Here is a 26845-nt window from a genome sequence, read left to right as displayed (position 1 = left end):
TAAATGGAAGGCACCAGAAGAGAGAAAAGGGCTTGAAAAAGGAGAGGAGGAAGAGATGACCTCTAGAACACAGGCAGATGGAGAGTGGATATCTCCTCTGAAGGAGAAGGGAAGAATCGATAATGGACAAACAGATCTGTAGCTGGGGAGGAAGCCAGTAGAGCTTGCATCTGGTGGCCTCTGGTAAAATAGAAGACACATTTATCTGCTGAGAGCAGCGCGGAGGGCAGGGGCAGGTGGGAGATTTGAACAGGACAGGAGAGATGAAACAGTTGTGAGGATTGAGTGAGGAAAGTAGTTGTGGACACCAATCAGGATTCTTGGTGTCCTTGTGGACTCGGCTGACTCAGGAAGCCACAAGGTCATAGGGGAGCGTGCTGTGAATGATTTTTCTCTGGCAGATCTCCAAGGCCTGACAGGAGGGCAGAGAACAATGATTGGCTGGTCCAGGTTTGTGTGTTTGCAGAGCATGTGCGACAAAAGACCAAGAGAGGGAGCATGAGAAGAAGGGTTGTTCATATGATGAGCCACGAGATCCTGGCTGGATCTGCAAAGAAGTAAAACCAGGAGATAGTTGGGAGGCTGGAAGGGTAGAGTAGCTCCTCAGTCACAACGTGTCCACAAGCAAGTTTAGTCCTCAAGTTGGCAGGCCTAAAGAATGAGGGGACGTTAACGGGCACTCCCTGAGGTTATTTGCACAGATGACAAAAGCTATGACCATCACTTCTTTCTAGACCATTCTAGGCCAGGATTCTCCAAAGAGCCTAACAGAAAAGAGTTCATCTGCATGTTTATCAAGGATGAAACTTGGAGCTGGAGTGTGTTCTTTTTAGAGGTTTTATCTACAGGCTCATTTTTAGATGAAGAAATTGACATTTACAGAGGTTCCGTGATGTGTCCATGTTTACACGGGTAATTAGTCTCTAGGATGAGAACTCAGCTCTCCTGACCATGCCACCTCACTCTTCCACACACATGGCCTCTGTTTTGAAATTCAAAACCTACCAAAACTTGATGCTTTGTTTCCTCTGGATCAGCAGGTTAATCCTGCACCAAGAAATTAAATAAGGGCATGTTGGAAACCCTAGAAAACTGCACAAGATTATTGACCATGGTCAACTGGTTTTTCTTTCTGTAATTCACCTGGTGGCCTGTTTCAGTTTTCTCCTGCATTAACCCCTTAACTCACTTCTTCCCCTCAATTACTGATGTATTAAACCAATAGAGAAAACCTCCAGTGAGACACAAAGTGTACCTCAAAGGACAGTGCTCGATGGTGTGTATACAGTAGTAGGAGGTTTGCAGAGAATTAAACTCCTTCATCCAATTTTAAGATCAGCTTCCAATGTTTTTGTGAAGGTGAAAAAATGAAATATTTCCCTTTGCTTCTTGCCACTGCAATCCTTCTGCTTTTAGTACCCAGAAAAATGCTGTTCCTCTTAAAATACCCCACTAACTTTTTTTTTCTTTTTTAGTGATGGAGTTTTTGTGGGAGATTTCAGTGATCAGTGTTGAAAAGTAATCACTAAACTGAGAAAACAATGCTCAAATCTATACAAACGAATTGGTCTGGATTTGTGTCAGTCTACTTTAGGATTCTGAGAAGGGTCCTGTGCATTGAGTCTGGGAATCTCTTTCTTCCCTGCACAGAACTGTCAAGTATCCACCAGGCTACTGAGGCATGGAAACTTTATGAAATACTAACCAGCACTTTCTCCCACTCGAAGGTACCATGTTCTCTGCTACAAGTGGAATGAAGAACCCCCAGTGAGCCCTGACACCTGTGCCACCATTTTGGAAAAAGCTGGTCTGGATAACTGGGCTCTTGGAAAAACGAAAGTAATGTTTGCATGTAATTTTCAAGGACAAATAATAATTGTAAATGTGTTGGATTTACTGAGAATTATAACATTTTCCAGTGCTTGAAAATATTGTGGCTTTTTTATGTTACAGAAGCTCTAGCTTAAACTAGGGAATTAAGTTGACACATTCATAAAGATTTTCTTCTTCAGCAGAATTAAACACTTTGTTGTCATAAAGGTTTCTTTTAAGAAATTCGAGAAAAGTTTCTCTTGAAGATTTATCCAAAAATAAAAAGATGAAATTTAGAGTGAGTGCATTTCAAGTAGTATTAAAAACATACTGAGATATATTCTCTTTTTTATCACCACAAATATAGTCTATAAATATTCAGAATGTGTTAATATATATTAATATCATATAATATATACAGAATATATTCTGTAGAAAATCATAATGATCTGAACAGGTTCCTAATATTTTTTTTTCCTAATTCTCAAATCTGCTTCTGTTGTAAACTTCAAATTTATCTGGAGCAAAATATTCACCATTGTTAGTAGACTTGCTATAAGGGTTTGGCTATCACTGTGTTTATGTTTATGTTGAGACCGGAGAGATTTTAGCTTATTTAATCACTTAGAGAATGAAGAAAAAAAATCGTAACAGATTTTGCGTATGGAAGTAAGATAGGTGGCTGCTTGGAGAAAGGATGCATTAGGCTCCTCAGATAGCCTCAAAGCATTACAAAATGGGGATAAGGAAATAAAGAGGCCTTAGGGCTACACTGAATATATCATTGGGGGGAGGATTGAGAAAAGAGTCAATCTAAAGAAAAGTCCTCAGAGACTGACCTTCAAGAATAACCACTGTCAGCCATATTGACTGAAACAAACGTCCACATTAGTCGTGTCTAGGGGTGGAAGATACGGGAGAGAATTTTCATGTTTACAAAAGAAGCTACTCCTTAACAATTTAAGGGATTTTAAAAAATATTTATCTTAGACCGAGTGTCTTACATATTCAGTAATCCATATTTACTTCAGTAGTTAGCAAGGCGAAATTCTGAGCACTAAAAAAGATGTGTATCTCACTTATACCATTTTCTTTTAGATGATCACAAAGATGAATTTTGTCAGGCTGAAATCTCACGATTTATGGCCTGAAACACATGCCTAACTTCAAATGGAGTTTTAACTCGTAAAAAGGGCCTTTTGCAGTTCCAGTCCTACATGGTATTTAAGTAGCATTTTAAAGCTGTTTGTATTTTTCCACTTCACCTTTTCCAACTCATTAAGATGAATAAAAGTATTCAATACAGAAACATTTCTAATGCTGCACAAAAAAAATAATAAAAAAAGATGACCTTTTTGAACAGACTGAATTTTAAATGAATTGTCAACAGTAGAATGGACTAAATAAATTAGCGTCCAGAGTCCCATAGAAATTAAAACTAAATTCCGTCAAACCCTGTAATGCTAACCTGCCTGTGGTGCCAAGCTTTCAAGTCATGGAGCTGCAAAGAGGGTTCTGCTTTCAGTGTTACCAGTTCTTATGACTCAGCTGTTAAATTTGAATTTAAGTGACTTTCTTAGTGGATTCAATAAACTTTCTTTTAGGTGACTTTTATTAGTAAATGTATCCATTAAAAGAAAAAAAAATCTTCCTATTTCCTGGGGGAGTTTGAAAACTCTTAAATGAGAATAACTCCAGGCCTGCAGGCCCCTCCGTTTCTTCAATTCATTTCGATTTTAGAGTGATTGAAAGTCAGTCCTCCTTTCTCCGTGGGGGCCACTGAGTCTAGCAGGAATGTTGTTCTGTCTGGGGCCATCTCTCTGCCTTAGTCCCTCCACTGACAACATGAGAGGCCCTGAAGGACGGTGCCCTGCCTTATTCACCTTTGTATCCTCAGCAGATGAGTACATACAGCAGGTGTCAATAAACATTTGATGAGTGAATTGCTATAGCTGTAAGTGTCCTCTGTCTTACAGCTAGATTTGTAAGACTTTTTAATTTGAAAAATACAGTTGTCTTTTTGAAAACATAAAAATCTAGCTTTGTTCACAGTATATGATGCTAAAACTTTGATACAAGAGCTGACCATCCTCCATTCTTATTGGCCCAGTCAACAAAACCTAGTTAACTGGCTGCAAAGAACAGTATGATTGCTAAACAATATTTGTTCTCAAAGAGAGGTTTTCTTCAAGAATAAAAATGTAAAATGTAGCAAAATCCAGGCCAAACAAGCAGAAGATAGTGATTTCCAAAATCTGAAAAAGATTTAGAATGTAATCTGTTCTTCATAGCGTATGACTATTTCACATTGGCGTGCCCTGGTCTTATCTGTATTTTATTTTCACTCTTTTAAGGTGTTCCTTAAATATTATCATGTGGAACAGTTAAATTTAATGCGAAAGGAAGCCATTGACAAGCTTATTTTGATTCAAGCCTGTGTCAGAGGATTCTTGGATTTAAGGAGGTACCAAAAAATACAGGAGAAAAGAAAAGAGAGTGCTATAATAATACAGTCAGGTAATCACTCAGATGGTCTCACCGTGTAACAAAACTTAATGTTATGTTCAGATATGGACATCTAATCTTGTATTCAAACCCCCATTCTTATGTGGCTTTTGTATTTAACTCCAGACTCGGTTACGTTGATGCTTTCTCTATACTAAATCTAAATCTGATTGCTTCAGTGATTGACACTTTTAATATTTGAATGTTTTGTTTTAAATAAAATAATTTAATTTTTAGATTTTCTGTCAAGGATCAATGAAATACAATTGACCTCTTGTGCAAGATACAAGTGATTAAATTAGTTACAGATCTCAGGAATCATATTATTATAATCCATTGGACAATAACACTTTTCCTACTTTATTCCAAAGGTTACACTTGCCACAATGTTTGACCACTTGATTAAATCTCATTATGTTAAAGGGCATCCGTTTCTTTCTATTAACTGTAGGTAAATAATATTTATAATAATACTTTACACATTTTTATTAAAATGGATCAACAGACTTTAGATTTCACTTTCCATTTTTCAATAAGAAACTAAATTTAGAACCTGGTATGGTTCAGTAAAGCATCTTCCACAACGTGTTGAGTGGACTTCCATAGTAAAAACTATATTCTCCCGTGTAACCTGATATGCACACATACTACATGCAATGCACTCTGATATTTTCTGTTCTGGCTTATCCCACTTCATTTTTAGATGCTAGATTTGGCCCACTAATCCATTTTATGATCCACTATGATCTGCAGCCTGCCTTCTGAGGAGCACTGACATGGGGGACAGAATAGCTGACTAACATTTGAGAGAGTCACGTTCCAGTCACGGGTCTGTCAAATCGTAAGGGCTCATCTCTTCGGGGATTTTAAAGCCCTTAACTTCTCCCTGCGGCATCAAAATGCAAATCCCTAAAATTTGGGATCAGATTCTTTATCCACAGTTTCACAATTTATAAAACACTGAAGAAACGGTTTTTCACAACTCATCTGGCAGTGAAACATGACCTAATATTTATAGTCCTTCATCACTCCTAGTAACAATATTGGTTTTCTGGAGAAATATTTGTATTTTTGATTATGGAATGCTGCCCTGACATGGGGAATGTTATAGGATATGTGTTATTTGCTCTGAATTACCTTTATAAAATAAAAAAGTTTAAAGCTGAATTCTGAAATCTATCTGGTTCCAAGGATAATTGGCCAAAAAGTCCAAAACATATTCTTAAATAATAGGGGCTTTCTCCTGTAAATAGCTTACGTAATTATTAGCAGATTTAAGCAAATGAATACAGTTTGTCTTTTTCAACAACTTAGCTAATCTCTTTCATTTTAGTTTCATCCCAGTACTGTCCTTAATGCAAAAGGCACTTTAATTATTTTCTTGCTATAGAAGAATCTTGTTAATGAACAATACTTTTTATGAACCTGTCCTATTTGGGCTCTTTAATTTCATTTTCCTGACATTGATTGTCAAAAAAAATTTGTTTCTATTCACTTAAGTAATGGCTTTTTCTTTATTCTGATTAATGCTACTCTGGACCTTGTATGTTTCAGCTGCAAGAGGACATCTAGTCAGGAAACAAAGAAAAGAAATTGTTAACACAAAAAACACAGCAGTAACAACTCTTCAGACTCATGATCAGCAATTTGACTACAAGAAAAACTTTGAAAATAAAAGGTATATTGATGTTCATTTTTATACCATTTTGACATTATACATTTTTCAAATCTGTAAAGTCAAAATAAAGTTCACAGTCTTTCTTGTACCTAATCAGGCTCCTAATACCAGTGCATTAAATGTCAGTGAACACCCAGTGGCCACTCTTGTGTTCTTTATCCTATTTGGGAGTTCACTGGCATTTCACACTGATGACCACACTTTCCTTCCATAGTTTTTTTTCTTCCTAGGCTTCTGCTGGATTGCACTCTGCATTTCTGCTCCTAATTCTGAGTATCCTTTGCTAACTCCTCCTCCCGTCCCCATATTTAAATCCTCCTCCACATCTGAATATCATCTCTGGGCTTTCTCATTCATTCCCATGGTGTTAATAATCAGTATACCATAACTCCTAAGCCAGAATCCAATCTTCAAAGCATGACACTTTGCCCTTTCTTCTCTTGAGCCTCCATATCTATATTTCTGAGTGCTTATTAGCAGATCCACCTGAATGCATTTATACATAAAGCTGTACGGTAAGCTGTGAAGACATGTAGATAGATGAGACAAAATCCTGATCCTCAAATTGCCCATAGAAACATGGGAAGGAGATATAACCAATAAATATGTGATTCTAATAACACAAGTTAACTCTGCTATAAAAATATGCAAATTGTGCAGTAGGGCATGGAAGATCTTGGTAGGGATTAGGGGAAGAGAAAGTATATAGATTTTGCCTCAGTGGTAAAGCTTGAATTGATCGAAAGAAGAAAGAGTGGTCTCCAGGGAAATGAAGATCATTCCAGCCCCAATCCCAGGACCCTTGTCTTTTTTTTTTAATCTATTGGGATTCAGTTGACCTATAACACTGTGTCACTTTCAGGTGTACAACATGAGGATTTGGTGCACATATATATTGTGAAATAATTACCACAGTGAAGTTCGTTAACACATTTATCACCTCAATAATTACAACTCTGTGTGTGTATGTGTGTGGTGACAACATTTAAGAACACCTGTCTTAGCACCTCTTGAGTCTATAATACAGTACTGTTAACAATCACCATGCTGTATATTAGATCCCAAGAACTTATTCATCTTTTTAAAATTTTAAGTTTTACTGATGTGTAATTAACATACAAAATTAGAAGATATTTGAAGTGTGCATCATGATGATCTGATATGCATCTGCATTGTGGAAAGATTCCCCCATCTAATTCATTACCACGTCCATCACCTTACATGGTTCCTTTTTGTGCTTTTTTGGTGAGAACATTGAAATTCTACTCCTTTAGCAAAATTCAGTTATACAAAACCATGTGTAGTCCCATGTTTTATATGAGATCCTCAGACCTACCTATTCCTCTAATGGCTGGAAGGCTGTATCCTTTTTCCAGCCTCTCCCTCCTATTTCTTCTACCTCCCCCTCAAAACCACAACCGTCCGTTTGTGTGGGTTTGACTTTTTCTCTTCTTTTTCAGATTCCACACATAAGGGATACTATGCAGTATTTGTCTTCCTCGGTCTGATTTATTGCGTCCATGTTGTCACAAATGGCAGGATTTCTTCTCTCTTGTGGCTGAATGATACTCCATTGAATATGTATACCATATCTTCTTTATCCATTCATCCTTTAATGGTCACTTAGGTTATTTCCGTGTCTTGACTGTTGTGAATGATACTGCAATGAACATTGAAGTGCAGATAGCTCTTTGAGATCATTGCTTTGTTTTTTGATTTGGGGGGGGGGGGGGGGATGTACAACCAGAAGTAGGATTGCTGGATCATATGGTAGTGCTATTTTTAGTTTTTTGAGGAACCTCCATATCATTTTCCAAACTGGCAGCAATTTACATTCCCACCAGCACAGCATTCTCAGTACATAAGGATTCTCTTTTCTTCACATCTTCACCAATGCTTGTTTTCTCTTGTCTTTTGTGATGATAGCCATTCTAACAGGTGTGAAGTGATACCTCATCATGGTTTGGATTTGCATTTCCAAATGTTGAGGCCCTTTTCATGTACCTGTTAGTCATTTTTTCATCTCCTTTAAAAATGCTTGTTCACATCCTCTGCCCATTTTTAAGTCAGGTTGTTCATTGTTTTGCTATTAAGTAGTACGAGTTCTTCACATATTTTTGGATATTAACCCTTTGTCACGTCTGTGAGTTGCAAATATTTTCTCCCATTGCGTAGGTTGCCTTTTCATTTTATTGATGGTTTCCTTTGCTTTACAGAAGCTTTTTCATTTTATGTAGTCGCACTAGTTTATTTTTGCTTTTGTTGCTTTTGCTTTCAGTATCAAATCCAAAAGAAAAAAAAATATATTGCCAAACCAAAGTCAAGGAGCTTACCACCTATATTTTCTCCTCAGAGTTTTATGATTTCAGGTCTTATGTCCAAGTCTTTAAATTCATTTTGAGTTGATTTTTATATATAGTATAAGATAGGAATCCAGTTTAATTATTTTGCATGTGTCTGTCTAATTTTCCCAAAACCATTTATTGAAGAGACTATTCCACCCCCATTGTATATTCTTGGTTCTTCTGTCCTGAATTAATTGGCCATAAATGTGTGTGTTTATTTTGGGCTCTCTATTCTGTCCCATTGATCTGTGAGTTTGTTTTTATGCCGATTCCACTCTGTTTTGATTGCTATAGCTCTGTGGTAGTTTGCTTATCTTTTTCTCATTAATTATACTTTGATTAGTATAGGCATTCTCTGGGGGTGTTATGAAGGTGTTCAAAATACTAGCATAGCCATTCGTTAAAATTATGGGTTCTTGGTATCCTGCCTCCTTCTCTGGTCCCTGGCAAAATAACAGAGATTCTATTATGCCTCCTGTATAAACCTGAAGATGCTGTTATAGGCCTAGGAAGTGGCCAGTGGAATTAGATAAATTGAATTCCAGTAACTTTTTCCAAGTTTGACTCCCAGACAAATCCTTCTGTACAAACAGATTGCAAAGGACCAAAAATCTCCCATGGATTTCCTAAGCCAAAATGGAAAGTTTTGAAAACTCCCCAAGTAGCATGTCAGGGTATCAGGTCATGACTTTTTCACTGTACTGTAACACACTTTTCATGGCCATATTGCTCTTGTGAGGGTTTTGTCCTCACCAAAAGAAAAAAAAAAAGTGAAAAAGAAACTTATGTGGCTTTAAAAAAAAAACTAGAGAAAATGTTATCTTTAAGGAAAATCATTTTGGGAGGATATTGGTAAAGTAACAACTGTGAAATTTTGGTCAACATATTATATGATCATGAACCGTAGCAAGGACACTGTTTCCCTTTAATTTTGTAACATATTTACTGTGATCACCAGAGCTCGAGGGAGCTTATTAAATACAGCACATTAGCCTAGTGAACATACCCTGCTTACTAGTCTCAAATTTTGATATATTTTCCACAACCTCTCCTCACCGTAGGTACTTTCTTTAGAAAAATACATGTTTTGAAGTGATTAAATTCCTAGGGTTTTGATGCCTCATTAAGTGAAAATATGCTAGGATAGTTCTCATTCTAAATTGAAACTGGTTTCGTCATTATTAGAGCAGCTACCACAGTTGTTGCTAGAGAGAACGTGTGGGAAACATTTGATTAACGTGACTTGAGAAGTTTTTATTTGGAGGTTTTTTTGTTTTTTGTTTTTTGGGGTTTTTTGTTTGTTTTTGTTTTTTTGCCCCTGTTACTGTTCTCCCAACACTATACAGGTAAATAAGGTCCAGTTTAATATCATATATTCAGATGCAGTATGTTTTACACAGGGAATCTTTTGTGAAGAAACAGACAGAAAATGTGGTCCCTACTAACGAAACAGTCATTCCAGCTCCAAATAATAAAGGAAGTACATCTGCAGTAAAGACTTCTACTTTCAGAGTTGAAGGGGAAGCCATGATTGCTGTTGAAAGTAACAACAGAGGACATCAAACTCAGAAAAAAATGAATAACATGTATGGAGAAGAGGCTAAGCAGGAAGTGTATCTGGTGGGGGACCCTTGGACAGAAGGACAGCCTAAGAAGAAATATGCGAAAGACCTGGAAGAGAATAGTAAGGTAAGGAGAGTGGAGGAGGAGAACACTGTGCTCCAGAATTACTACCAGAGGTATGCAGAGGAAAGGAATTTTGAAGAATCAAAAGTAGCATATCTAGAAAGGAAGGCCATCTCGGAAAGGCCAAGCTACCCAGGACTTTGGGTGGTGGAGAATGAGACAAAGCAACCTTCTTTAACAAAAAGTTTGGAACCCAGTCTTAGCCAAAGGTCGGTTCATCAAAATGCAGATAGCAAGGAAAAAGAAAAGAAGACATCTGTAGTTACCCAGAATGCACCAGTGTGCAGCCATCAGAGAAGCCATTTGACGCCTGGGTCGGTCAGAGAGAGGCCAGCCCAAGCCAGCATGCACGCCCAGGAGGAAGATAGAGCAGCAGTGTTCATTCAGAGCAAATACCGGGGCTACAAGAGAAAGCAGCAATTACAGAAGGACAGGATGTCTTCTTTGCAAAGTCAAAAGGTTGTTTCAAAACCAACAGAAGTAGCAACAAATACCCATGATTTATACTCCTATCCCACAAAACATGAGGAATCCTGTAATATCAGGACAAAGAATGATAGAGACTCAAAGGCAGTTTTAGAGAACGAAGCATGTGATTTGGCAATCTTTTCAAAACAGGTATGTAAACAAACAGATTTATTTACTAGTAGAAATCTCTGGGAACTACACAGTAACTGAAGTAAATGTACCATTAATTAATAATTATTAATAATTGTTTCATCTCTTTTTATGAGGCTGCAACCCTCTTTAATGAATGTCTCAAAGGTTTTGCTATTCAAATAGCCATAAATTTTTAAGACGATGTGCTGTTAGAAGTAGTATAAAATACGATAAAAACCTTCTGTAGTCAAGAGACTAGTCATTGGTTGATGCAGGTTACTAAAATGTTGACATTGGACAATGCAGATTTCCTTCTCTGAGATCTTTCACTAGAGTTTAAAAGAAAAAGAAACAGAAAAAAAAGTGTTATAAATCCTCTAAAATCTATGCTTTTTCTGCCCCAGATTTTTTTTTAATTTTTTTTTTTAACGTTTACTTATTTTTTGAGACAGGGAGAGACAGAGCATGAACAGGGGAGGGGCAGAGAGAGAGGGAGACACAGAATCTGAAACAGGCTCCAGGCTCTGAGCTGTCAGCACAGAGCCTGATGCAGGGCTCGAACTCAGGGACCGTGAGATCATGACCTGAGCCAAAGTCGGACCTTAACCGACCAAGCCACCCAGGCGCCCCTGCCCCAGATTTTAAGAAGATATAATGAGGTGTCAAAATTAGGCATGTAGCCATACTCAGGCATACATGCAATGAAGGTAGAAATCTACATGTTACATTGTGACAATAAGAAACCGCAAAAAACAATCCCCTCTTGGAGTATATCGTGTGCCAAGAGTAGGCATGTTTTGGCTGTTTTTAGAAGGGGGCAGTTGGCTTTAGCGCTTCTCATGGGTGTACATGGAACACTGATTACTTAGTACTATGGAGGGAGAGACCACAGGGAGCTGCTGCTGAAAATGCCAATCCCAGGTCTTGCCTTCTCTGTAGGTGTTTGATCTTAAGAGAATCACTTTATGTGTGACCTTAAGAAAATCACCTTTATTTTTCTCTTATGTAAAGTGAAGGATTTTAACTAGATGACCTCTAAAATGCATATTGTAAGTTAATATGCATCACCAGGGTAATCAATAGTATATACAATCATTGAAGAAATATCATTATGGGTTAGTTCAAAGAGGGATTGCCTAATACTTTTGGGTCCCCAAACTCTGCTCTTTGTCTCTGACAGTGACTGCGTCCATGCAAAAGCACAGTAGCCACTCTTGGGCACCACTTTCATGTTATAGGTGTGGCCTAAACATCTCCAACTTGTAGCTTTTAGTAGAGATCTGCCAGTCCTTTCCTGTTCTTTTTTTTTTTTTAAGCACACGGACATAGAGAGTTTAATATGCATGCAGTCCTTCCTTTCCTTGGTGCATACATTTTCTTACTCTAAAGACCAAACTGGGGATTGGATACCTGATCTGCTACGCATAAGGGACATTGAGGAGATGCAGAATTACTAAATCATCTCCATAGAGCTGGATAATAATGCCGTGGAAGTAGATTCAGCACTCCAGGGGGACAAAGCTAGAGGTAGAAAAGCAGGAGCTCCACATACAGCCCAGCAGTACAGCGATGTCCACAGGGTCAGGATGCAGACCAGAGAGAGGCAGAGGAGCTGGATGGAAAGAGAGGAGCCAGAGGAGAGGAGCCCTGACTTGAGGCTAAGAACACCGGAAAGGAAAGGAGGGGGTTAACACAATCAAAGGCAACCAAAGGCTTCTGTGGGCTAAAAGCAGAAAGGCAATTGCTACAGAATGGTACAGACAGAAGCCAGATCTCAGGGACCCCAGGGAGGAGTGATCAGGACAGAATGCTTCATGTAGCATGACACGTTTGGCAGTTTGTAAATGGAAAATGTGAGATGCGCAAGTTGCACCAAGGGGGAGGCTTGGTCAAGTGAGGACTTTTTCGGACCTTGGGTTTTCAGACATGGTTCAAGGTAGGTTCTGGAGAAGTGCGTGAGAGTCCCGGGGACAGTCAATCAGGAATTTACCAGATCCTGGTGTACATGTGCAGCCCTCTGAATTCTTTTCCTTGATTTAATCTGACACATGACCTTCTTTTTAGATATCAAAGTTATCTGAAGAATATTTCATTCTGCAGAAAAAACTGAATGAAATGATTTTGTCACAGCAACTGAAGCCTCTTTATCTGGGTGTCTATCCTCATAAGCCAATTAATAGACGAGTTTCTTCTCAGCAGTGCCTCTCAGGTAAAAATCAGTAGTTAGAACTTCCTGAAGGGAAACATAGTGCCAGATACTCTATTTGTTTATTAGTTTCTGACCTTTATTCTATGTCAGGTTTGAGGTAACTATTTTCTAACTGTTTGGGGGAGAACCTTCTCTTCATTCCATTTCTCATGTGTAGATAAAAACTTTTCCAGAATGTTCCACACACATTCTACTTTCTCTGACTTCATTCTCCCCTCTTTTCTTTTTTCTTTTTTTTTCCCCCTTCATATACACGTTAACTAGAACTTTTCAAATGACACAAGAAGGAAATAGAGATGGAGTTTGGAGGAGTGGGCAGAATGCAGGTTTGGTGAGAGGGAGCAAAAAAGTAAATATCTATTCCTTTGTCAACATCTGCAACCTTAAGTAGACTATAGGAGATTCAAATCTCCATTCATATGACAAACCCAAATGCATTATTATATTTTTCTTCTGATCAACTGTGTCACAGTCTGTCCCCATTTCGCTAAACTGGTAGGGGATTCAAACTCAGTATTTATCAGGCCTTCCCCTCTCCAGGGCTGTGCAAAGACCCTGCGGTCTTACACATCCATCAAAGGACCAGGTAGAGCCTGAGCCTGTGGTCACTAGTTATTTGCCTACACAGTTACTGTTGGGACACCCATCTTCTCGCTGGCATCATGACCCCTTCAAGTCAGGAGCTGTGCTGTTCCCATACCCTCAGCAGGTACCTGGAAACTGTCAAGTCGGGAGTCTCACCTGGTCCATACATGCTTCAGGTAGCCATCCTTTCTGCAGCCTTATAACCTCCCCCAGAAGCAGCCACTGATGGCCCTGCTGACATCTGTCTGGGAGAATATTTATTTTCCCTGACTTTCTTGGAGGCCTCCTGCTCTCTCGCCATCCCTACCAAGACACCTGGCATCACCTCTGCAATGACTTTGGTGTTGCCAAAGACCGGAAATCCTACTAACCTCATGCAGCTTCTGCAAAAACCCCTTAGGCAGGAAGTTACTAAGATGAGCCTGACTGTTTGATATGGGAGGAAGAGAAAATATCTTCATGTTCCAGTCAGTTGTCCTGCCACATTATTTTCAAGTCTATAGTTGTAGTGAAGCTTTGAAAACAAAAATGGCTCTCTGTATTTAAGAGTCTCTTATGGTTTGCCTCCCTTTCTGTAATGTATTTTTTCTTCCCTTCCCCTATGGTCTTCTGTTAAGTTTCTCGAATTCCACATATGAGTAAAAACATGATATCTGTCTTTTTCCAACTGGCTTATTTCACTTAGCATAATACCCTCCGGTTCCATCCATGTTGTTGCAAATGGCAAGATTTAATTCTTTTTCATTGCCAAATAATATTCCATTATATGTATATATGTATGTGTCTCTGTATATATAGAGAGAGACACATACATACATATATACATGCATACACACACACACACACACACACACACACCACATCTTCTTTATCCATTCATCAGTTGATAGACATTTGGGCTCTTTCCTTAACTTGGCTATTGTTGATAGCACTGCTATAAACATTGGGGTGCATGTGTCCCCTACACATCAGCACTCCTGTATCCCTTGGATAAATTCCTAGTAGTGCTATTGCTGGGTCATAGGATAATTCTAGTTTTAATTTTTTGAGGAACCTCCACACTGTTTTCCAGAGTGGCTGCACCAGTTTGTATTCCCACCAACAGTGCAAGAGGATTCCACTTTCTCTACATCTTTTCCAACATCTGTTGTTTCCTGAGTTGTTAATTTTAGCCACTCTGACCAGTGTGAGGTGGTATCTCATTGTGGTTTTGACTTGTATTTCTCTGATGATGAGTCATGTTGTACCTTTTTTCATGTGTTGGTTGGCCATCTGTATATCTTCTTTGGAGAAATGTCTATTCATGTCTTCTACCCGTTTCTTCACTGGATTATTTGTTTTTCAGGTGTTAAGTTTGGTAAGTTCTTTATAGATTTTTGAACCATAATAGACTCTTAGATACAGAGAACAAACTGAGGGTTGATGGAGGTGAGGGGTTGGGGGTGGGGAAAATGGGTGATGGGTATTTAGGAGGGCACTTGTTGGGATGAGCACTGGGTTTTGTTATGTAAGTGGTGAATCATAGGAATCTACTCCTGAAGCCAAGACTACACTGTATACACTATATGTTAGTTAATGTGATAATAAATTTCCACACACACACACACAAAAAGTGGCTCTCTTGCCCTTTCTACCACCACTGCTCTCAGGCCCTGGCCCAGAACCTCTTGATGTTAAGAAGCAGCTTCACAAGTCAGAGCCCAGATGCCCATCAGTTTGACAGCCTCCTGTGACCCAGGCCCACATGGCCTGCTGACAGTTGGAAGCAGAGGGGAAAGGTGGGGACTTCAGCTTCCCTCTTGGTTATGTGTGCCGCAGCCCTGGTAAATGTGGGGCAGTGAGGTATTGGTGGTGCAGGGAAGCCAGGGAAACCAGGCAGTGTCCCTGAGCAAGCAGCTCAGCCCTGTCCTTAAAGGGAAAGGAGGAGTGGGGGAGGGGTTGCCGCTTCCTACGAAGCTGTGTGTGTGTGTGTGTGTGTGTGTGTGTGACATCTTTATTCATCTGTTGATGGACATTTAGGTTGTTTTCACATCTTGGCTATTGTGAACAATGCTGCAGTGAACATGGGAACACAGATACCTATTTGAGGTATTTATTTCACTTCCTTTAGATATGTATCCAAAAGGGGATTGCTGGATCATATGGTAGTTCTACTTTTCATTTTTTGAGGTACCTCCATATTGTTTTCTGTAGTGGCTGTACCAATTTACATTTTCACCAACAACGTGCAAAAGTTCCCTTTCTCCACATCCTAGCCACGTGTGTTTCTCTTGCCTTTTTAATAATACCCATCCTAACAGATGTTGAAGTAAAATCTCACTGTGATTTTGATTTGCGTTTTCTGGATGATTAGTGATATTGAACATCTTTTCAAATACTATTGGCCATTTGTATGTCTTCTTTGGAAAAATGTCACTTCAGGTCATTTGTCAGTTTTTAAATTGGGGTGGCTTGGTGTTTTGCTTGAGTTGTGTGAGTTCCCTGTATATATTGTGGATATTAACTCTTTATCTGATATTAACTCTTTATCTGATACATGGTTTTCAAATACTTTCTCCTATTCCATACATTGCCTTTTTATTTTGTTAATGGTTTCCTTTGCTATAGTGAAGCTTTTTGATATACTTTTCTGTGCTTTTGTTATCATGGCCAAAAATTTACTGCCAAAGCCAATGTCAAAGAGCTTTTCCCTATGTTGTATTCTAGGATTTTTATGGATTCAGGTTTTATGCTTAAGTCTTTAATCCATTTTGAGCTGAATTTTTGTGTGATGCAAGATGAGTCCAAATTCATCTTTTTGTATGTGGATATCCAGTTTCTCCAGCACCATTTGTTGAAGAAATTGCCTTTTCCCCTTTGTGTATTCAGGTGCCCATATCAAAACATATATGCTTGGGTCCATTTCTGGTTTCTCTGTTCTGTTCCATTGGTCTAGGTGCCTGTTTTTATGCCAATATCATACTCTTTTTGATTACTATAACTTTATAATACAGCTTGAAATTAGGAAGTATAATGCTTCCAATTCTGTTTTTCTTACTCAAAATTGCTTTGTCAGGGACTTTGAAGAGACCTAAATGATTAGAATATGATTAGAAGGTCGAATTAGTTCACTTTATTCTTCAATCTGACATTTTTTATTTTTTTATTTTTTTTGATATGAAACTTACTGTCAAACTGGTTTCCATACAACACCCAGTGCTCATCCCAAAAAGTGCCCTCCTCAATACCCCTCACCCACCCCCCATCTACCCTCAGTTTGTTCTCAGTTTTTAAGAGTCCCTTATGCTTTGGCTCTCTCCCTCTCTAACCTCTTTTTTTTTCCCCTTCCCCTCCCCCATGGGTTTCTGTTAAGTTTCTCAGGATCCACATAAGAGTGAAACCATATGGTATCTGTCTTTCTCTGTATGGCTTATTTCACTTAGCATAACACTCTCCAGTTCCATCCACGTTGCTACAAAAGGCCATATTTCATTCTTTCTCATTGCCACGTAGTATTCCATTGTGTATATAAACCACAATTTCTTTATCCATTCATCAGTTGATGGACATTTAGGCTCTTTCCATAATTTGGCTATTGTTGAGAGAGCTGCTATAAACATTGGGGTACAAGTGCCCCTATGCATCAGTACTCCTGTATCCCTTGGGTAAATTCCTAGCAGTGCTATTGCTGAGTCATAGGGTAGGTCTATTTTTAATTTTTTGAGGAACCTCCACACTGTTTTCCAGAGTGGCCGCACCAGTTTGCATTCCCACCAACAGTGCAAGAGGGTTCCAGTTTCTCCACATCCTTTCCAGCATCTATAGTCTCCTGTTTTGTTCATTTTAGCCACTCTGACTGGCATGAGATGATATCTGAGTGTGGTTTTGATTTGTATTTCCCTGATGAGGAGTGATGTTGAGCATCTTTTCATGTGCCTGTTTGCCATCTGGATGTCTTCTTTAGAGAAGTGTCTATTTATGTTTTCTGCCCATTTCTTCACTGGATTATTTGTTTTTAAATGGACCTAACAAAAATATCAGAGATAAATTTTTAGCTTCTAGGGGGAGAATTGTTATTCAGTGACATTTCTTTGACCCCAGGTTTAGAGGGAGCGCTTTTTGTTCTGAACACACGTAGAGAGGTTACATATTATACTCCACTGCTTTAAGGCTAACTTGGCAAACATCTGAGTTGTCCTGTGTCCCTGAGAGTAGCAGAGGAAGAGCCTGCAAGAGAGCGTGATGTGGCCTGAGGACCGAGAGGATCTGGGTGGACCTGACAACCCAGAACCAAGGAGAAAGGGAGGACATTGGCAGAAGTAGTAGATGCCAGTGACCAGAGACTAGATAGCAGTCACTCTCAGCAGATGCTGATGAAAATCTGGGAATAACTACAGAGCAGATGGACTATTTTCATTGACACCGTGAGGCTGTAAAAGTCTGCCAACCCCAACCTAGATGTGACCCAGGGAGAAAAGAGGAGTGTCAGAAACCTAAAATTACTAAGTTTACTCATAACACATTAAGAAAATTGAAAGAGACTGAGTTTAACTAGGATTCGTTAAAAACAATGTTAACAGTAGAAGGGCACCTGGGTGACTCAGTCGGTTAAGCGTCTGACACTTGGTTTCAGCTCAGGTCACGATCTCACAGTTCGTGGGATTGAGCCCCACATCAGACTCCATACTATCAGCTTCAGATTCCCTCTCTCCCTCTTTCTATACCCCTACCCTGCTTGCACACTCACACACACTCTTTCTCAAAATAAATAAACTTCTAAAAAATAATGTAACAGTAGAAAATGGAAACGAACACCAAGAGGTAAAAATTAAGTCTGGTTTTAAGAGACTCAGGTTACATTTTTGTACATCTGAATTGTTGTACAGTGGATACTCAACCCTGCCATAGACAACTGCATTTTTGAAAGATCCTTTGGATTGCATCGTAGGGATAGAATTTGATGGCACAAAGGATAAACATGGAAGACCAGCAAGAGGTGATGGTGGTTCAGATGCAGTGAGGCTGAGGAGGTAAACAGATGCAGAGGTTAGTCAACAGACAGGTGGATAAGTGCGTAGCACCTGAAGCCGTGAGGTCATTCAGGAAGTCCACCAATCACAAGAGAAGAAAGTCTAGAGCAAGAGTTCAGACACATACAGATCAGGGAGAGAGGAACCAGCAAAGAGGAGCAACCAGAGAGCTGGGAAGAACACCACGGAGCCTAGCACATTAGAAGCCCCAGTAAGAAGGTTTTTAGGGTGTTGTGTAGAATGATACTGACCGAACAAGAAGAGAATTATAAAGTCTCCACTGAATTTCCTATGCATTAGGAATTATTTACTAAACTCCCCAGAGTTTTTTAATATTAGAATAGATACAGATGGAAAAGGGGATGCAAATGTTCATTGTGCTGCATTTTGGGAGATTACACTCACAACATCTGCTAGGCTTTATCATTGGGTATACTCTATGTTCATATATTTTAGTGATCTCTGCAAGTTTAAAAAATTTCTTGACTAGTCTATGAAAGTTTATGGCAAATATAAAGAATTCCAACTGAGGTCACACACTGAGCCAGATATTGCTTGGTCAGTATTTAATCCCTGCAATGGTTCTAGATCCATTTCATTGTACCTTTGGATGGGCTTGTCTCACCTCAGGATAGGAAAACTCCAACCTAAGTTTTGGACTCTTGTTTTCTTTATAAAACAGCACAAGTTTGCCAGTCTCCTAACCGCACTTATTTTTTTAATGTTTGTTTACTTTTGGGAGAGAGGGAGACAGAGCACAAGCAGAAGAGGGGCAGAGAGAGAGGGAGACACAGAATCCGCAGCAGGCTCCAGGCTCTGAGCTGTCAGCACAGAGCCCGACATGGGGCTCGAACCCACAGGCCCCAAGATCTGACCTGAACTGAAGTTGGACGCTTGGCTGACTGAGCCACCCAAACGCCCCCCTCCTAACCACATTTAAACCAGGAATTCCTACCACCCATTCCCTATTCCTCCAGCTCTAGTGATTTTCTCAGTTATCTTCATACACCTTCAGGCATCACAGAGTTCACACAGGTAGGCAGGTGCACACCTGGAGGAAGTAGATTATCAGTTAAATAAGTCAGCATGTACTTATTTAACTTCAGAGGTATTTGGTGTAGATTAGTGTTTTCCTCCTCAAAGAGATTTTCAACCCTATGCCATGTCATATGCTACTGTGCACTCATTTTTCTGTTACCCTAGCATACCTTCATCACACAGTAGACGTTCAGTAACTGCTTATTAATTGGCCAGAAAGCTGTTTAATTTCCTCCTTGAATTACAGTGGAACAAACTATAGTGACCAGAGGAGTGAAAATTTGGAAGTATGGTTTTTATAAAAACAAAAAAATGTAACATTACATTCTTTATTTTTTTTTAACTTTATTTATTTTGAGAGAGAGAGCACAAGGCAGGGAGGAAACAGAGAAAGAGGGAGAGAGAGAGAATCCCAAGCAGGCTCCACACTGTCAGCGCAGAGCCCAGCATGGGGCTTGAACTCACGAACCATGAGATCGTGACCTGAGCCAAAATCAAGAGTCAACAGTTTAACCGACTGAGCCACCCAGGCGCCCCACATTACATTCTTTGAATGTTCACGGATTTGTGTATATTATCTGATTTTAGACTCCTCCAGTCAGAAAGAAAAAAAGTTCTTATAATATATAGACGACCTGTCTCCTTAGACCAACAGGATAACCAACCCCCGAATTTGGCACCTTGCAGTCCAAGCAGCTGCCCTCACCTGTGGAGGCAGATTTAGCTGATGCGCTCTTAGTTTAGGTTCAGCAGGCCACCCCTACGGTACCGACCTTCATGGCAAACCATGCCCCGCCCCATGAAAAATTTCACTTGGGAAAACAAAATCAAGCTCATTTACAAATAACTCCATCATTAAAACAGGGCTAAGAGTCATCTGAAATTTTAATTCTCTCACGATTCTCACAAATCCATAGGCACCTTCAACTATTTGCTACACCGAACTCTGTTGTAAGAACTCAGTAAGCCGTAGGTGGATTATATAAAGTAGCTGGGGAAACTTCTTACCTATTCTAAAGAAAGCCCTAGAAAACATGGATAGTCCAGGAAGATAATTAAGTTTTTCAAATTAATTCTAACAAGCTCTAACCTTACTCTGCAAGGTTTCTTTTTCTGGGAGACGTATCTTTTTAATGTGCACAAGTGTCGAAGTAAAATAATGTCCAAATGAAAACTGAGCATCTAGTTATGAAGTTTAAAAATAAAATAAGGTAAGCACATGAACTACTTATTTTATATCTTTGTTTTGATAACAGTTGTAATAAATTGAAACTGATATGAGCTAATTGTACCTGCATTTTTGTTGAGAGAAATGTAGTGTAGGATATGTGTAACTGGAGCATGGCCGTTGGGTCGTAGATGCTAATAAATGCTGTTGTATTCATAAGTATACAATGACATTGCATTATTACTCCCTGAATAGTGTGGTGGTGGGGGGGGATGTTTTTCTTCTTAATTATGGTACACCTGGCGATTTGTTTTGACCACTGTGAAGAGAAGAAAAAAGATTAATTCTAGGACAAATAGATTCGGGTAACACAAAAGCATATTCTCTTTCTCTCCTTTTACAAAGAAGCTATGACTATCCAACAGGCTGTAATTTTTTAATGGGTTGCAAGGTTAACAAATAAGAATGCTATTGTAATTCCCATGCTTCATCTACGTAATATCAACAGAAAATTCAACACTAGATCAAAGCTGCCCCTTGCCATGCACACAAACAGTGGATATAATACAAATGCTTTTATGTTGCTTTCAGAGTAAATGTCAGGGGGGACAAAACTTACAATTTTCCATTTATTTCTAAATTTTTATGGCATTTATATCCATGCAATAATGCTTTATATTTTCAGTTACTATGATGTAGGTTTGATCTGCTTTATTTTTAAGGACTGCCTGTCATCTTGCCATTTAATGCTGGCACCTAGAAATGCATTTTGCAAACTATCCAAGAATAGATGTCCACCTGCATCTATAAACATGCTTACATTCATGTGAAAGCCAGGTAGTTCAAATAATGCTGGGTTATATATTTTATAGTATTATTTTTTTTGTTAAGAGTAGAAGGTAAAGAGATTTCAAAAGTTGTATTGCTTCCCACCTAACACTTATCTACCTGAATTCATTTGCTATTCCTCTTTCTTCATAAGAAGTAATACCAACTCTCCAGGTCTCTTAAAAAAACTCAGTATATAAAATTAAATGATATTATTTACAATCTTACAATTCAGCGAGAATCATTTATTTTCAGTATTTAACTACATATTAAACACTAATCATATTAAACAGTTTATCTTACATAAGTTTACGCTCTGAAGTGTGGATTTTTGATGAGTTAACTGAATTAGTTCAGACAAAATACTTGACCTAGAAGCCTTCAATGGAAACAGCTACACTTTTCTACACTCAAATTATTTCTCCTCATTCCATACTTTGTACCTATTCTAAACTAGGAAGAACATGGAGCTAACATGGAAGCAGGAGAGTAATGAACAATGTAATCCCCCCCTCAACTTCCCATTAAAGTTTTGATTAAAATGCACACAAAAAGACCAATAATAGCAGCACTAGAAACTGAGTTTTTTCTTTACATATTTTGACACCATATTACTTAGCTACTTGAGATCAATTCACAGAGAAATTATATAGCATAGTTAATACAGTAGTGTAATCAACAAGGTAAGTTCATGTATAATATATTTATAATTTCATATCCTATAGAGAAAATAACTTTTTTCAAGTATCTAATGTATTTTAAATTTTTTTAATTTTTTTAAAAATGTTTTTAATGTTTATTTACTTTTGAGAGAGAGAGCACACAAGTGAGCAGGGGAGGGGCAGAGAGAGAGGGAGACTCAGAATCCGAAACAGGCTCCAGGTTCCAAGCTGTCAGCACAGAGCCCAATATAGGGCTCGAACTCACAAACTGTGAGATCATGACCTGAGCCAAAGGAAGACGCTTAACCGACTGAGCCACCCAGGCACCCCTAAAATTTTTTTCTTATAACTAGACATACTGGCCAGTCCACAAACTCCCCCAAATCATAATTGAACCAGATTACACTTTCTGACCATAATGCAATTGAGATAGAATTGAAAACCACAGATCAGCAAATTAAAAATCAATAAGATAATCTGAAGTAAAGAAATTATAATTAGAACTATAAATTATTTTGAATTAATAAAAATGAAAATAGTCACATATAAAAATGATGAATGGGAGGCAGCCAGGCCTATACTCATAGGAAAATTCAAATCATTACATGTTTTCATTATTAATTGAGAGAAAATAATGAAAAAAGAATGTAAGTTGAGAAATTTTTAAGGAAAATTAGATGTTCTTCAACACCAGGAAAAAAAAAATAATAATTACAATAAGACAAAATACACCAAATATCTAAATGAAACTAGGATAATGTTTTTTTGAAAATAAAACAACAAAATAAATTCCTAATTAATTACTTAAAAAAGAATCCACCAAAAAACTTAGAAATAAGAGATTACAACAAATACAGTTGATAATACTAAAATCTTATACTCAATGCAATCAATTTCACAAACACAATCTGGGTCTGAAACATAAATTTCGAAAAAGAAATTAGCCAATATGATGATATGTCTATAAAGGAAAAGTTGACAAGAACCTGAGTATTTTACACAATTGCATTTAAAGTTCTTGGACAGATAATTCCCATAATATGCAATCTGTTTAAGAAACAAAGAATAATATAGAAAGTTACCTATTTTATGAAGGTCATGTACCCTGAAACCAAAGTCTGACAAATAACATTTAAGGAAGGAAGGGAGCGCGTGGCAGCGGGGGGGGGGGGGGGGGGGGGGGAGAGGAAAAGAGGGAATTTAGCCTTGAGTCAATCTCAGAGATTTAGAGGTAACACTCCTAAATGCAGTACTAACTAACTTAGTGCAGAGGTAACACTCCTAAGTGCAGTACTAACTAACTGAGTACAATATTACATTAAAAGACTTTCCAAATAGAATATATTAATGTAACACAGTATCAAAAGGTCAAAAGAAAAGAGTCATCTAGATAAATGCTGAAACACTTCAAAAAAATAACACCTGGTCCTGATGAAAAGCAGAGCTCTTACTAAATTAAAAATAGAAGGAAATTCTTTAATAATATAAAGATATATTTCCTAAGCCAATTGTCAACATCATTGTTAGCTGTAAAACACTGGAAGCAGTTCCATTAGAAAGTGAGATTATTCTAGCGACACTTTTTTACATTATTTGGCAATTTCTACATGATGCAACAAGGCCGCAAACAGAAGTTTCTACAAAAGCATAACTATTGAAAACAAAAAGATAAGGTGTAAAGGCATTAGTAGACAACATGAATTTTGATCTTAAAAATGCAAAGAATGAACCAAAATGATTGGTACTAACAATAGAATTCAGCAAGGATATATAGATATGTGGGCATTCTTTCCCATAAAAGTGTATAATGGAAAAAAGAGCTCTCTGGAAATAATGTAAACATGACTTCTAAAATTAATTTCAAGGTTTAAAAAGAAAACCTCATGCAATCTGTATGAGATTTTCTTTAGAACTTAAGAAAATGTCCCTAAAAATCATTGGTAAATTTCAGGAAAAAAGAATAATTAGAAATGAGGACTTTCTCTATTAGATAGAAAAATGAATACTATAGAGCTACAATAATTAAAATCATATGCTTCTGTTATAAAAATCAACTACATATTAATAAGACAGACAGGATACCCCTACAATTGACCCTGGTATCTATAAAAACCTGCCACAAAAACCAAAACAATAAGAAATAGATGAATAATGCTTAATTGTTTTCTAATTTGGAGAGAAGAAATAAGATAATCTTACATTATGCTGAACACCCAAATATTTCCCACATATATTAATGATTTCATTGTAATAAATAAACCAAAAGCAACCAGATGATGGTTTCACAATCTCTTCTTAGGAAGGGATAAAACATAAGAAGTAATAAAAGGAATTACAGAGAAAAGATGTGATAGCTTTGGACTGCGTAAACATTTAAACCTTCCAGAGATTAGAAAGCATTAGAAGTTAACTAAATACAAACTGGATAAAAACCTTAGAACAAATGGAAAAGGGTTAGCATGTGTAATGCACAAAAGGCTCTTACAAATAATTAGGAAAAACGTTAACACCCCGCAATGGAAAATTGGGCACAAGACATTGATTTATTTATAGAAGAACAAATGCAAATGCCACCTAAACCTATAGATGACTACCCTAGAAATAAAAATACAAATTACAACAAAATTACTATTTTTTACTCCTCAAAATGTCAAGGATGAAAAAACATTTAACAGTGATGAGAATGTGCCAATGTAACTATTCTCAAACACTAATGGTAAGACCGCAGAGTCCAGGTTTCATGTAAAGTGATTTGGCAACATAAAAAAATGGAAATAGTTTGTATCATTGACCCAGTAAACCCACTTATTAGGACTTACAGCCTAAGGAAATAATCAGAACTGAAAAAGAAAAATTTATGTACATGGCAAAAAATAAAATGAGGCCATAAGAAAATTATTAATAAGTAATGACACATTCATAGATGGAATATTAACAGTCCCAAAAATTCATTTCTCAAAGAACAACCTTGGAAAACTGCTAGCTAATCCAACTACGGGATGAAATATTACAGAACTGGAATTTGAACACTGTAAATAATCAGCTTAATCTTCCACCGTGTGAGGTGGTTCATTGACAAGAGCACCTACGTGAAAAGCTCTAGAAAAGCTGAGTGGACTGGCTGAGTAAGCAACTGCCGGTAGAGTGGGCCCTCTCCATCCTTCATTGACTTGGACCTTCAGAGTCCACTTCTGTATAAAATTAGGAATCTGAATAATGTGACCGCAGCCTGGTTCAGAGCTTCCACAGCCACGTGCAGTAAGACGAGAGCGTCATCTCCAGGTATGTCATCTTTGTTCCCAGGCTGTCTTGAGTCACTGAAAGCTTGCTTGACATTTCCTCCAGCCATGCTCCTTGCTTCCTTGACATGCTCCAATAAGGAACAATGACATTAAAAATAGTGTATTTCACCTCACCTTCATAGGAACCACCTAATGTGTGTTATAAAGGAGGAGCAGAAGGCAACTAAAGATTGCCTGTTTAAAATCAGATAATGTCCTTCTATTCTGTTTTCAAAAGGCCAATCTGAGAAAGTGACTACGAACAATGAATAATTTTCTCAAATGTGGCTCTCTTGCGGAAAATTAACATAGGTTTCACCTCAGGCTATATACTTAAGTGTTTTTCAGATGGATTAAGATCAATATGATCTTGAAAAATAACCAAGATGTCATTAGGGGGCCTCCAATGCCCTTCTCCAGGCAAGGAAGTGTATATTTTGGTGTCTGACCATCTCCATAGTCCTGTGGCCAAACACAGGACACATGCTGCCAGTTCAGCATGACAGGTCACCATCCCTAACAAAGAAGGCACTCTCAAGACTCCCTCAGCACCACTGTGTGTACTCTCATTTGCCTCTGTCAGGGCACTCTGGTTTGATGATGGTGCATGAGTATGCAAGATGGCTGGGAGTAAGAACATAACCAACCCGATAACTAGAACAAACTGGTCTTTGAAGACTAGTCCAAGACCTCAGCCCAACAAACATGCCAGCACTACACAGCAGATATGTAGTGATTGTGTCCAGGAGACAAATGGTAATCTAGAGGGCATGTACCTCGGCCCACCTACAAACAGAGCTACTTAATTCTCCTCTGTTTCTCCTGTAGCATAACTAAAAGAGACACGAGGGACAGGCTGGGGGCAGCACCTTACCTATACCTAGAAGTATAATTTAAAAAGTAAAGGCTCAACTGATGAATGAATGAAGAAATTGTGGTTTATATACACAATGGAGTACTACGTGGCAATGAGAAAGAATGAAATATGGCCCTTTGTAGCAACGTGGATGGAACTGGAGAGTGTGATGCTAAGTGAAATAAGCCATACAGAGAAAGACAGATACCGTATGGTTTCACTCTTACGTGGATCCTGAGAAACTGGACAGAAAACCATGGGGGAGGGGAAGGAAAAAAAAAAAAAGAGAGGTTAGAGTGGGAGACAGCCAAAGCATAAGAGACTCTTAAAAACTGAGAACAAACTGAGGGTTGATGGGGGGATGGGAGGGAGGGAAGGGTAGGTGATGGGCATTGAAGAGGGCATCTTTTGGGATGAGCACTGGGTACTGTATGGAAACCAATTTGACAATAAATTTCATATATTAAAAAAAATAAAAAATAAAAAGTAAAGGCTCAGTTTTAAAGGTTCTAGATATTTGTGCAATATGCCCAAATCAGAGAGTGGCAAAAAGCTTAAAAGCCCATGACCTACAGAACAAGTA

General features: G+C 38.2%; 1 protein-coding gene across 4 annotated transcripts in view; it reads left to right on the top strand.

Annotated features, from left to right (window-relative positions):
• MYO3A (myosin IIIA) overlaps positions 1 to 26845 on the top strand; it is a 243195-nt gene that overhangs the window by 194201 nt on the left and 22149 nt on the right. For 3 of the 4 annotated variants that reach the window (XM_053894937.1, XM_053894943.1, XM_053894939.1), the window contains 5 exons: positions 1728 to 1839; positions 4167 to 4329; positions 5872 to 5995; positions 9741 to 10644; positions 12691 to 12835. In XM_053894937.1, coding sequence (XP_053750912.1) covers positions 1728 to 1839; positions 4167 to 4329; positions 5872 to 5995; positions 9741 to 10644; positions 12691 to 12835 — 1448 coding nt within the window. The remainder of the gene's footprint in view (positions 1 to 1727; positions 1840 to 4166; positions 4330 to 5871; positions 5996 to 9740; positions 10645 to 12690; positions 12836 to 26845) is intronic. The other variant, XM_053894938.1, reaches the window with a different exon arrangement.

Source organism: Panthera pardus, unplaced genomic scaffold (genome assembly GCF_024362965.1).
Source record: "Panthera pardus isolate Hobbes unplaced genomic scaffold, ASM2436296v1 HiC_scaffold_6, whole genome shotgun sequence".
NCBI lineage: Eukaryota > Metazoa > Chordata > Mammalia > Carnivora > Felidae > Panthera > Panthera pardus.
Note: the sequence above shows the minus strand (reverse complement) of the source record. Positions and strands in the feature narration are given on the sequence as shown.